This window comes from Hippocampus comes, unplaced genomic scaffold (genome assembly GCF_001891065.2).
Source record: "Hippocampus comes isolate QL1 unplaced genomic scaffold, H_comes_QL1_v1.1 scaffold41, whole genome shotgun sequence".
NCBI classification, from domain to species: Eukaryota; Metazoa; Chordata; class Actinopteri; order Syngnathiformes; family Syngnathidae; genus Hippocampus; species Hippocampus comes.
In genome coordinates, this window is record NW_017805153.1 from 2945921 (window position 1) to 2958417 (window position 12497).

The following is a 12497-nucleotide window of genomic DNA, read 5'->3' on the forward strand; positions in this document are numbered from 1 at the left end:
ACACACTGACTGGCCACATTATGAACATGTACAATCTATTGAATATTGAATTGTCTCTTTTCTACTATGTTCATGCTGAACAATCCGTTTATTATTGTCCTTGTAGTTTGCAGTGCTGCATCATGCTGATCCTCGATCAACGATGGAGTCAAAAAATTACTGACACCACTCCCTATGATCAGTACAATTCTACACTCCTACTAACTACCCTGGCAGTACGAAACACATTTTAGCAAATAAATTAATGCATCATGAATAGTCTCAATCAAACAAGCTTTAAATACGCTTTGTGATTTTTTTATTTATTTATTTTTTTATTTTGAGGCAGAGGGGGTCCTCCTTAAGTTGTGCAAATAGTCACACCGGTAGCGGAGTGTGATTAATATATTTAAAGGGTAATCAAAAAACACAAAATTGATCCACATTTGAATGGCAACTGGTAACTACTCAAGTCATTGAATAAACAAATCTGGACGGCTACTTCATCTGGGTTTATTGTGCAGTGTGCAGAGTGACTATAACCTCTTGATAGATTTGTTCATGATACAAGTCATTGGAAAACAATAGTGTACAGCAAAGCAAAAAAAAACAAAACAAAAACAAGACGTTAAGACATATAACATTGACATCAGGTGATATTAAACTGAAAGTCGTGTAACCATCTGCTGCCGCTTATAGGGAAGCACAAGACTGGCCTACTGTTTATTTTCAAACTTCCAGCCCATTTGGCAGTAATGAAGTGTGAACTGTCAATCTAAGTGGTCCACATGACAAAACAAACCAAGAGTGAGAAACATTTTGATTTCCTATATAAAACAAGTACAAGTGAAACAATTGTTATTCTGCAAGACCAATAACTGCACGTGTATGGATGTTGTAGTCAGACTACTTCAGCAGTTGAGCACATTTAAGTGGGGTATCAACTGTCCACTGGCCTGGAAGAGTGGGACGACACTGCCCTCCAGTGGCCAAAATACACGCGCAAGGATTCGCCACATGAAAATAACCACGGGGGCTGCTAGTACGGCGCACTTGCATTCAGTTAGTTGAGTGAACCATTAGCCCTGTGATTTTGGAACTGGGGAAAAAGACTAACTGGCACAATGACAGGGGAAAAATATTCTGAGAAAACATCTCGTATTTCTTTTGCATATCACACACACACACACACACTCGCACACGCGCACACACACACACACACACTAAACACCAAAAGCAGGGGTGTAGTGGGAGTGGTACGCGGGGGTACGCCGTCCACCCACTTCTCCCGACGCCACATTCAATTTTTATTGAAATGTTTGTTGATCATTGTTCTAATGCGAGTTATGCTTAATAAAGTTGGCCTGTGATTATTTTGGAGTAGTAAAACATTAAATTTAACGTTAGTTCAACTGGTGTTGGAGCCTATGATTGATGTTCTGTATGTATATATAGAACATCCCAGAATCGCGTACACCCACTTAAAAAATTCCCACTACACCACTGCACAAAAGGTATTTAAAAAAAAAAAACATGAAAGGAAAAAGATCCTCCTCATACCTTTTGAACAACTCTAAGTGTGAAATTCCCATATATTATTAATGTTTACTCTTCAGCGAAGTCAGGTTTGCTGGCAAGTTAGCCATCTACAGGTAGTACCCAACCCTTGTACCGACAACAAGGAATGTGATTTGCAAATCAGAGGTTTGATGACACTATGCCATTCACTAGTGAACTGCTCTATTGGTTCGTCAATATTCAATAGGCTGCACTGGATCGAATGATATGAGACGACGACGCCAGCAATCAAACAATATGCTCCTCAAGTCTGCCGCGCGGTTTATTTCTGTCAGAATAAACCTCAAAAGTCATGGTTTAAAAACTTATGTGAAACTCATTAACCATCCACCATTCTCATGACCGTACAAGCGTGCTGCTGTGCCTTTTGAAGACATCACATCCCCATCGTCCCTTTTGCCACCTTCCTCTTCCAGATTGTTCTTCTCCACACTTCAGTTATCCAGAAGGGAGCGTTGTAAAGCCTCCTGGATCATTGTGTGCTCATCTGTAGAGTAATCCTGCGCACAACACGATGAGGCCTGTTATTCGGATTGGAGTCGACACGAGCACCGGCACGGTGAAAGCAACGACTTACAACAAAGGTATCATATGAAAAAGTATGTCTAATCTTCAGGTGCTGGAAGAAGTCGGTACTCCGGTAGTTTGGGTCTCCCCACGGCATGGAGGCACAGATGGGGCAAACCTAGACGGACGCGAATGATAAATCACGTTTCAGCTGTGCCGAAGTTGCAGTTGGTGCGGCGGCGCGAAAAGGACTTCTCACCACTTGCCGTGCATCGCGGGCATGCTGGGTAGTACAGTGCTCAACCAGGCCGTCTTGATCGAGGTTCTGGCAGTTGCAGTAAGGGCAGGTAAAAGTGTAACGATTTGGCACCGGACTGTAAAGACACAAACAACTGATTTGTTCCACAGTTTCCTTTTTTTTTTTTGATCATCGTAACAGCACTGAGCCACCACAAGATGAAAGAATTTCAGTGGTCTGGAGATGCGGTTATTTTTTTTTCCTTTTGCTTTGCATTGCGAGCATCATTCCATGGATATCTCTTGAATGTTAATTTTTTTTTTTCGCTCTTCAAATAGGGAACCGGAAAAACGTCCGAATGTAGGTCATTTTATTTTAAAATATGATGGTTAACCTTAAATAAGAGGTTACCACAATTATGAAAAAGTCACGCTGAATGGTCAATTTAAAGATTGCATAAGTGTCTTTTAAATAAACTGTGCTTAGCAATCACAAATAACAGATTGATTTTTTTACGTTATTAAACTAAGAAAATTGTATTGATTAAAGATAAAAAATAAACAATTATCAAGAAGAAAACAAATACCTTTCAAACTGTCCAGGACTGCAAAAGAGTTCTGTACTCCAAAGTTACTCTTAGATGTTTGTAGTTTACATTACATTTAAAGGCACTGTACGACAGTGTTTTTCAAACGCTGTGCCGCGGCACACCAGATATTGTCTTGTGTGCCGTGGGAAATTATACAATATGTGTGCCTGTGCGGTCGATCGCCTGGAAGAGTAATCATATAGTACTCTTCCATACCGGTAGGGAGCAGCAGCAGCTAGGAAATTGCCTTATGCTTCGAGAGAAGCGAAGTCTCCGACGTGAGGCATAACAATGAAAGGTATCTTTCATTTAGATTTACATTTACCGGAGATGCAAGGGCACCAATGTTCCATCTAAGCTGCGCAAGTGCGCACGGGTCGCACACTCTCAGCCCACAAGAAAACCTATCCAGCATAGTGAACGCACTGCAAATGAATGAGATATGCAACTTTTTTTCTCTATCAATTTGCTGTGTAATTCAGTGAGTGACAGGTGTCCAGCCAATCACACGATACGATGCAATGACGCTATGCAGCCAATCAGGGCATTGACAGTACGAGCGCATATTCTCTGCTCCATAACAATAACAGTGCGGCGGCGATAAGTGACGCTAATGCTAATCCTTTATCATGGCGAAACGACCGGGCGGCGAACGTGATACATCGACTCTCCAAACCAAAATAAGAATGAACTGCGGTGCTTTTAAGTTGGAATGGCTGTCGGAGTATGTGCAAATAGAAGAACAAGCAGTGAATGAAACTGGGTGAGATATTTTCTTTTTCGAGTGAGAAAGTTGTGCTCCGCAAAACATGCAGCAAAGCTCAAGCTTGCTTGGAAAAATACGGACTCTATGGAAGCTGGACTACCTCAAGCGACACATTCAGCAGAAAAGTCATTTGAATGATGTTGGAATTATACAAAGACTCAAGATGGGAAAAGGGATTGGTGCAGGGGTGTCAAACATACGGCCCGCGGGCCGGATCCGGCCCGCAAAGGAGTTAAATCCGGCCCGCGAGATGATTATGTAAAGCATGGTGTCAAACATACGGCCCGCGGGCCGTAACCGGCCCACGAGGGGGTTCGATCAAGCCCACGGGATAATTTAAAAATGAAAAAATGCATAAAAGACACGGAACGAATATTTTTAATAAGATGCAATTCATGTATTATCCGCTAGGGGGGACACTGTTTTCTCTTTAGTTTGTAAAGTGTAGGCGGGGGTTACATTTAGATTTCATATGCACATGTGTAAATGGTTTAAAAAAATCCTTTCTTGATAAATCTCATTTAATCTTAAAATGCATGACTATATTTTTAAATTCTAATTGTTCAAGTTTTGTGCCTTTGTACAACAGTGAGATCAGTTGCACTGCATATATGTGAATGATAAAAGTAAATTGCACATTTGTCGAAGGAAATGTAAGGTGCTTCATGAAATATTTTGTAAAAGATATGTTCATTAAATTTCAACATTTTCCTAATGTTCTTGTGCTTCTTTATACCAAAACAAAGGAAAGACATTGTTTTGGTTATTTATAGCAAAGTATGGTATCATTTTAATGGTCCGGCCCACTTGACATCTACCGAGGCCGTATGTGGCCCACCATGTGAAATGAGTTTGACACCCCTGGATTGGTACAATATTGCGGGAGAGCGCAAACGACCGGTAGAAAAAGAACCGGCTGTCACACAGAAAAAAAATCCGACCCTGAGCAAGTTCAAGTTCTAATTGACTATATTTTACTTGCCATTACAACTAATGCAACAAATGTTGATGTTGATTTGATTCCTATTCAATGTGTTATAATATTGCGTTAATTTTCAATGTTAAAAAAACGCTTATAGTAACAATATCACACTTAATTGTTAGCGTAAGTTTTTTTCACATTTTCAGGTCGTGGTGTGCCGCGGAATTTTTCCAATGAAAGAAATGTGCCTTGGCTCGAAAAAGATTGAAAAACAATGGTGTACGGTATATTTTTATAAAATACAATATTATAGTGTGGCGGCCCGATGGTCCAGTTGTTAGCGCGTCGACCTCATAGTGCAGAGGTGCAGGGTTGGATTCCGGCTTTGGCCCCCCTGTGTAGAGTTGCATATTCTCCCCGTGCCTGCGTGGGTTTTCTCCGGGTACTCCGGTTTCCTCCCACATTCCAAAAACATGGACGGCAGGTTAATGGAACACTCTAAATTGTCCCTAGGTATGAATGTGAGCGCGGATGGTTGTTCGTCTGTGTGTGCCCTGCGATTGGCTGGCAACCGGTTCAGGGTGTCCCCCGCCTACTGCCCGAAAACAGCTGGGATAGGCTCCAGCACCCCCAACGACCTTTGTGAGGATAAAGCTGATCATAAAATGGATGGATGGATGGAATATGGTAGTGATATTTTTCTTTTATCTTTGGCTACGGGCAGTCGAATGCATCAGTGAGAGTTATCGGCGCCATCAAGAAGCATAACATAACACGGCATTCTTTTGTACTTCCTGTTAGAACAAGGCTTGTCTGCCTTTGTCACAAACCTTCAGCATTTGCCTGATGGCACTATCGAAACTTTAATTTGGCTTAGAATTGCTATATGGCTATCGTTAATCCCCCCTCTCTGTGCTGAAAAGCTATTCTAAATGATCAAATTTAAAACAGCCTGCAAAAGACACCGCAAGTGGTATTTGAGACAGGACTGTTGTGTTATTTCTTGACCTGATGATAACAGGCTGGCTCTGGGCAGTGGTCCGAACTCCTTCTTCAATGTACTCCTGGTATTTTGGACAAGCACCCGTGTGGAGTCTCATCTGAGAAAGGCCGACCTAAAGACGAAGACGACACAGCAACACTTGATTCTTGCATCATACGGTTACCGCATTATTTACTCCCCCACCTCATCTACACAGAAGTCGTACATTTAAAAAAAATATGCAACTCGTGGGTCCCAGACAGCTAGAAAACGGTTATAGTTGCACTTGTCTGCATTCTCCCATTTCCTAAAAAGACAAACTGTTGATGTTGCTAAGAAGAGATGAGGAGATCAGTGATAAGTGGTGGTGTGGTCACATTTTATTCAAGTGTGATATTTAATTTGACTGAAATTACTTCTTGTGGATGCAGTTGTCATGGTCATCCTCAGTTTCTAAGGGACTCTGAAAAGTACTTGCAACATGAAAGTGTGTAAGTTTGTGTTTGAAAATAATTTCAACAGGTAATTCTGAACAATAAATGATCTTTTTTGCTCTCAACTTACAGTCAGGTCCATCAATATCTGGACATCGACACAATTTTCAGCATTCCAGCTCTGTCCAACACCACAATGGATTTGAAATGAAACAAGATGCACTTCAAATGCAAACTCTGAGCATTACCGTATTGGCCCGAATATAAGACGGTGTTTTTTGCATTGAAATAAGACTGAAAAAGTGGGGGTCGTCTTATATTCAGGGTCTAGACCAGGGGTGGGCAATCCTAGTCCTGGAGGGCCGCTATCCTGCATGTTTTCCATCTGTCCCTTCTCCAACACACCTGATTCAAATGATCAGATCATCAGCAAGCTCTGTCGAGGCCTGAACAATTGAATCAGGTGTGTTGCAACAGGGACAGATGGAAAACATGCAGGATAGCGGCCCTCCAGGACTGGGATTGCCCACCCTAGCGGTTAGAAAGAAAAGAGAAGAAAATATTAGAAGAGATAACAGAAAATGGAGAAACGTAGCAACAATCTGGAGAAAAATGGGTCGAAGATCGGCCAGGTTAACCGGCAGCTGAGGAGAAGTTATGATGTAATTTACATTTCAAAAACCAGAAGCCATTCATTTACGAATGTGATTGCACTTTAGTTTACATATTTCGATGTTCAGATATTAAGATTTGAATGAGGCAAAATAACATGCTTTTTTCTCAAATATATTGTTATAATCATTTGTTTCAGATGTACTGTAATTATTTTCTGTATAAAAATTAATTTGGTGTTCAAAAAGTATTTTTTCAAACTTGAGTTTTGAAAAAGAGGGTCTTATAATCAGGGCCGTCTTATATTCGAGCCAATACGGTAATTTGAGGCCTCCACCTTTTAAAAATGACCACAATTCATTGGACAATTAGCTTGTCAGGTGTTGTCAGCTGTTCTAGTGTGCGTCATTCACTATTCATTTCAGTTACAAGGAGCGGATACAAGGCCTGGAGTTAATTTCAAGTAGGGTCTATTCATTGGGATTCTGGTTAGGTCATCAAGTCCAAAGAGCTGCCATAATCAATCAAGCATGCGATCATTAGACTGACAATTTGAAAAATAAATACATAAAAAAGTCTGAGAAACCGAGAATATCATTAGTTGCGGCCAAATCAAAAGGTTGGTACATTCTTAAAAAAGAGAGAAGGGATTGGTGAGCTCAGCAACACCAAAAGGTCATGGAAAACAAGTGTGGTGGATGACAGAAAGGACAGGAAAAAGCCCTTCACAACAGGTGGCCAGATCATGAACACTCCCCAGGAGGTACGTGAGCGACGTATATCACTGTCAATATGATCAGCAATGTTGCTTTCACAAGAGGGGTGAGCGACGTATGTCACTGTCAATATGATCAGCAATGTTGCTTTCACAATGAGCAATTTTAAATTGAGCATTAATACTGCCTCGAAAACAAAGGACATTTGAGTCAGACGATTGGCTGCGAAGTACGAGAAAGTGATGAAATCCTCATTCGGCGAATCAGCGTGCATAGATGATGGCAACATGATAGACCGTCATTCTGTGAATCAGTCAGCTGACTGTGGGACGAGCTCACCTGGAGGAGTCGCTTGTCTCAGCGTTGATTTAATGCAATACTTGAGTCCACGTCCCTAGCCTGAAAGTGATTCAGGGTGGACAAGAATGACTTTTGCTCGGAATAATCCCATTGCGAAAAGGGTTGCTGTGATAACCAATTCAGCGAAAAAATCTGTTCCACCGTGCACCATAAGGATTCTGAGGAAAACATTGCGACTCCACTATCACTTCATTATTCAAAAACAGAAGTGCTTCAAATCATGCAGAAACGGCACAAGTTATGATTCAGTTACTATTTTGCTCTGTAACATGTCACAACCTACCGAGAAACATGGATAGTTATTTTCTCCAAGTCAAAGCAGCTGTTTGCAAATATCCTATACGGATTAAAAGCAAAGATAATCATGAGGCAGCTAAACATAGAGCCTTGTATTCCAATAGAAATGAAACCAACTGGAATGAATTTTCATTTGGGTTCCATTCTTCTAGATATGTCAGCTTTTATAGATTGATAGGATGCCTACATTTAGGAATTTGTAGCAAATAACATTTAGTGCATCAAGAGGCAGTTAAGCACGCGGTCTCTGTTGCTAAAATGTTGAGCAGGTCGTGAGCACCTTTGTGAGTGGGAGCGAGCTCGATGCAAAGTAGTCCTTGATAAAGCTTATAGAGCTAGTTAAGTTGGATGGTCGTTAACGTTGCAAAGCACACATCCAGACTACATATTTGTTTAATTTATACAGTGAGGATTTAACCTGTCACGCGTTCTGACTTTTGTGTGTAGTCTGTGAGACGGACACAGACTTTGAACGCCTTCACTGTATGAACCGGTAGGAGCAAGGCCGTTTTTATTTTCTTACTTCAAAACAGAGGCGCCACTGTCCACAGCACACTAGTAAGGCCAAATTGAAAGTCCTAATTCAAACAAAGCATACCTGCGCTCCACACCCTTTGCACGCTGCCACAGATGATTGGATCAGGGCCTCGAGCTCCACAGCTTTAGTACAATGGCCGAGCGCAGCCCGGCACACGGCACATGCCGGTTTCTGTGGACGCAGACATTTTTGCAAACAGCTCTGGCAGAACCTGGAGAGAAGGGAAAGAAAGTAGCGTAGTAGCGGTACTGCAGGGCATCCCTGACGTAAACAGAAGCATTGTGGGTAATGCAGTGTCATGTCTTGGTTCGGGTTAGCAACAGAGTCTAATAGTTTGGGCGCATTTCAAAATACATAATATGATGAAAACCTCCCGTTCATGGCAGCACAGTGCTAAGAGACAAGCATCTAAAAAGGAAGCAGGTTTTGGCTGATGCATAGGGGCAATCGTGCTTTGATGCTAACATTAGCACACACATGTTACCGTGTGTGTTTTATGAAACACAATGTCCTGTTCCAGATTGTAGCGTCTGTTCTGAATTACGGACACATTAGTCAGAGCTAATCAGAGCACTCTGAACATGCCATATTTGCCACAAGACCTCAACACATTAACTAGTTGGTCAGAATATATACATTTCTAGTGCTGCATACAACAAAAGAGGATGCAGAAAAGTGGTTAAGATTGAATGACTGTGTCTTATGTGTTGTGTTGTATTATTTTGTTATTTTGACTACAAGATGGCCCCGAGAGTGGCTGCCTTTACAGCAGCTCTTATATTTTGTCCTTCTACTTCTTCCTTTCATAACTTTGCTGCTGTGAATTGGAATTTCTCCATTGTGAGACTAATACATGTTTTCTTATCTTATCTTATCTTATTTTATCTTAAAGATAGAATTACTGTACATTCCTCCTAATCTTTAAGGATTTTTTTTCCAGGTGCATACCACATTTTGGTTGTGCAGCTCAATTTACCCCCTCTTCAGAGGACAACTTTATTTTTATTGTGGTATAGATACATACGAAAGAAGTTTAAAGAAACTCAGAAATAATACTTGAAAATTACAATTCATAATAATAAGAAGAATAATGTGACAAGTAATGACAAGAACAGGCATGGTGAGAAGGAATGCAAATCAAACTATGTTGATCGCTTTAGATTTCTTCTATTTCCGTGCATGTTATTCTGTGCGGGTTATGTGTGGATGGGAGGTGTTTGTGATGTATTTAATAATGTCTGTGCTTTATTTATGAGATTATAGATCTGCAGTGAGGTAGAAGTCACGCAATTGCGGAGACAGGTTTGTGGGTGAATGTGGACCAAGTTTTGTTAAAACAGAGAAGCAGCCATCTATTCTGTTGATATGTCATTGTTTAACAGGTTTTTCCAGTGGGTAACGTTAAGCTGATTTCTTGTTTTCCGTTTTAGAGGGATTGTTTTCTTGGTGATAGCCAGTGGTGTGAACAATGTACTTTTGGTGTTGTGTCATTAAATCACACGATTGATATATCTCTCAAGGTGCAAAGCTAAGAGGATAGGGTATTTCAAGTATTTCTTTTTTAATTATTTATAGATAGTTGTATAATATTAGTGCAACTGTGCATAGTGTTTTTGGTTCCATTTTAAAATGCACTAAACAGTCCCAGCCACAAATTTTACAGCCACAGTATTGTCTTCAATTTAAGGTGCTCCCTCATTCGTAAACATGTCAGGAATGCTGGTACAAGCTGCAAAGTTGAATCAAAGTTACCATCTTAATTATTTGTATTATTAATTTGTATATACCTAATCATAGTCATTTGAGAGCAGCTGTTTGCCTAAGGCGATATGCCTCGATTTACATATGATCAGATTAGTCGAATCGCAACTACTGTTGGTGATTAGTGGACTAGCAAAATAATCGTTTATGGCAGCCCGACTGCAAAAGCTGCACCAATCCGCCCGTCAATCTCCCTCAAATATGGATAAGGCCACATGAACTCCTCCACCCGGGGTAAGATCTCAAGCCAATCGTACCTCATTATCTGCAAAAAGCAGAAATGCACTTACGAGGCCACCAAAATGGATTGCCTCAATATCTTGGTTGTGGCTAGAAATTCTCACTATAAAGGTGATAAAAAAGAATCAGTGACAATGGGCAGCCTTGGCGAAATCCAACCCTCACTGAAAACGAATCCGACATTCTGGCGGCAATGGGAACCAGACTCGGTACAGGGACCGAACAGACCGTATCAGTGGGTTCGGTACTCTGTGCTCCTGAAGCACCCATCAGAGAACTCCCCAAGGGACATGGTTGTTGCCTTCTACAAGCCCGCAAAACACATGTAGACTGTTTGGGCAAACTCCCATGCACTCTCGAAGACAATGCCAAGGGTGTAGCGCTGGTCCACTGTTCCACAGCCGGGAACATAATGCTTCACCTCAATCTGAAAAACGACTTTCCGATGGACCATCCTCTCCAGCACCCCTGTATAGATCTTACCAGGAAGGCTGAGGAGTTTGAACCCCCTATAGTTGGAACACACCATCTGGTCATCCTTTTTAAAACGGGCTGCCACCTGCAGGGCTTTTGCCACAGAGAAGCTTTTTAACCACCTTGGAAACTTCAACCGCAGAGATAGGATAGCCCATATCAGAGCCCCCAGACTGTGCTTCCTCAAAGGAAGGCATGTCTATTCTCCCCAAAGACTCACAATGCCCTTAGTCAAGGTCAGCAGCACCCCATCTCTCTCGCCTATGACCTATTTGTCATGGGTGATGCCGCCAGGGGCACAAACGACCCCCAGACAATTTAGCTCCTAGGACCACCGGAACACACAAAACCCCTCCACCATGACAAGGTGACGGCTCAGGGAAGAGAGATTGTGATTATCAAGAAAATCATGGAAAATGGCTAGATATCAGATTTGAAATTAAACTCCTATAATTTAGCTATTTTGTTGTCATAATTGTATTTGTCAAAACAAATTGCTGCTTCCAGTGTTGTCTTTTCTCTCGAAACCATGTCAAAATGGCTCCTTTGAGTGTAAAAGGTTGCCGACCCCTGGTTTCGAATATGACCCAAGTCTCAGAAGAGTATGCTGTGACAGTTTTATGATGATGGAGTGACACTGATAAGGATACCAAAGGCACTTCATTATGACCCAATGCTTTGGACTAAAAATAAACATTTTAGGACCTGTTTCCTTTGTACACGCTTACAAATAACGTTTCATTGTATATTGTGTCAGTCAAATTACAACTACAGTGCAATACAAACAATCGTATGTGGCACGGACTTGTAGTCTTTTGAATGGCTTGACGTCGTCGACACAGGATCAAAAAAGACTACAACTCCCATGTGAGGTCTGTTTGATGTAAACAAAGCTGCTCCTGAGCAAACGAGCAGCGATTTTGCTAAATCACCAAAACGGCATAACACACAAACAATGGGCATAAGTTGACGTGTTCTAACTCTAGTCCAAAGATAGGTTCGAAAGACACGGCATGAAATTAGCTGCATCCCTCATTGTTTACACCGTAGGGTGTATAGGCGTGGGTATTAAAAAAAACCGAGGACGAAAGAAAAACGATCCACAGTCACGCACGTCCGTTTTGTGCACAAAGGCCTTCAAAGAGGTATCAAAGGTTCCAGAAAAGTGTGGCCAAGCCGAGCCGATGCGATAATTCATGAACCGTATTAGGTCAAATCAGTTTCCTACCTAAATCGACGCAATGCTAACGGCAGACGACGTCAAAGCGAATCGCTGTCAAGTGGGGACAAAAGTACTTACGTGTGGCCGCATTGTGTTGTGACAGGACTGTCGAATATCTCCAGACAAACAGGACAGAGAAACTCGGACACGTCGCTGTTGGCGTCAGAGACATTTTTCTTGTGCTGCGCTGAGCTGAAGGCTCCGAGCATCGCCATTTCTTTTCTCTCCACTGTGTTCGTTCGGTTGACACCAAACACGTGATCCCGTCATATTCGCTCCTGG

General features: G+C 41.7%; 1 protein-coding gene across 1 annotated transcript; it reads right to left on the reverse strand.

Annotated features, from left to right (window-relative positions):
- Window positions 1-473: 473 nt before the first annotated feature.
- Window positions 474-12497, reverse strand: rnf114 (ring finger protein 114). The gene is made up of 7 exons (XM_019868430.1): window positions 12294-12497; window positions 8579-8729; window positions 5588-5694; window positions 2324-2438; window positions 2135-2242; window positions 1484-2057; window positions 474-1172 (listed from the first exon to the last, which is right to left on the reverse strand). The coding sequence occupies exons 1-6, from the start codon at window positions 12428-12430 to the stop codon at window positions 1992-1994; spliced, it is 684 nt and encodes a 227-aa protein (XP_019723989.1). The 5' UTR covers window positions 12431-12497; the 3' UTR covers window positions 474-1172; window positions 1484-1991.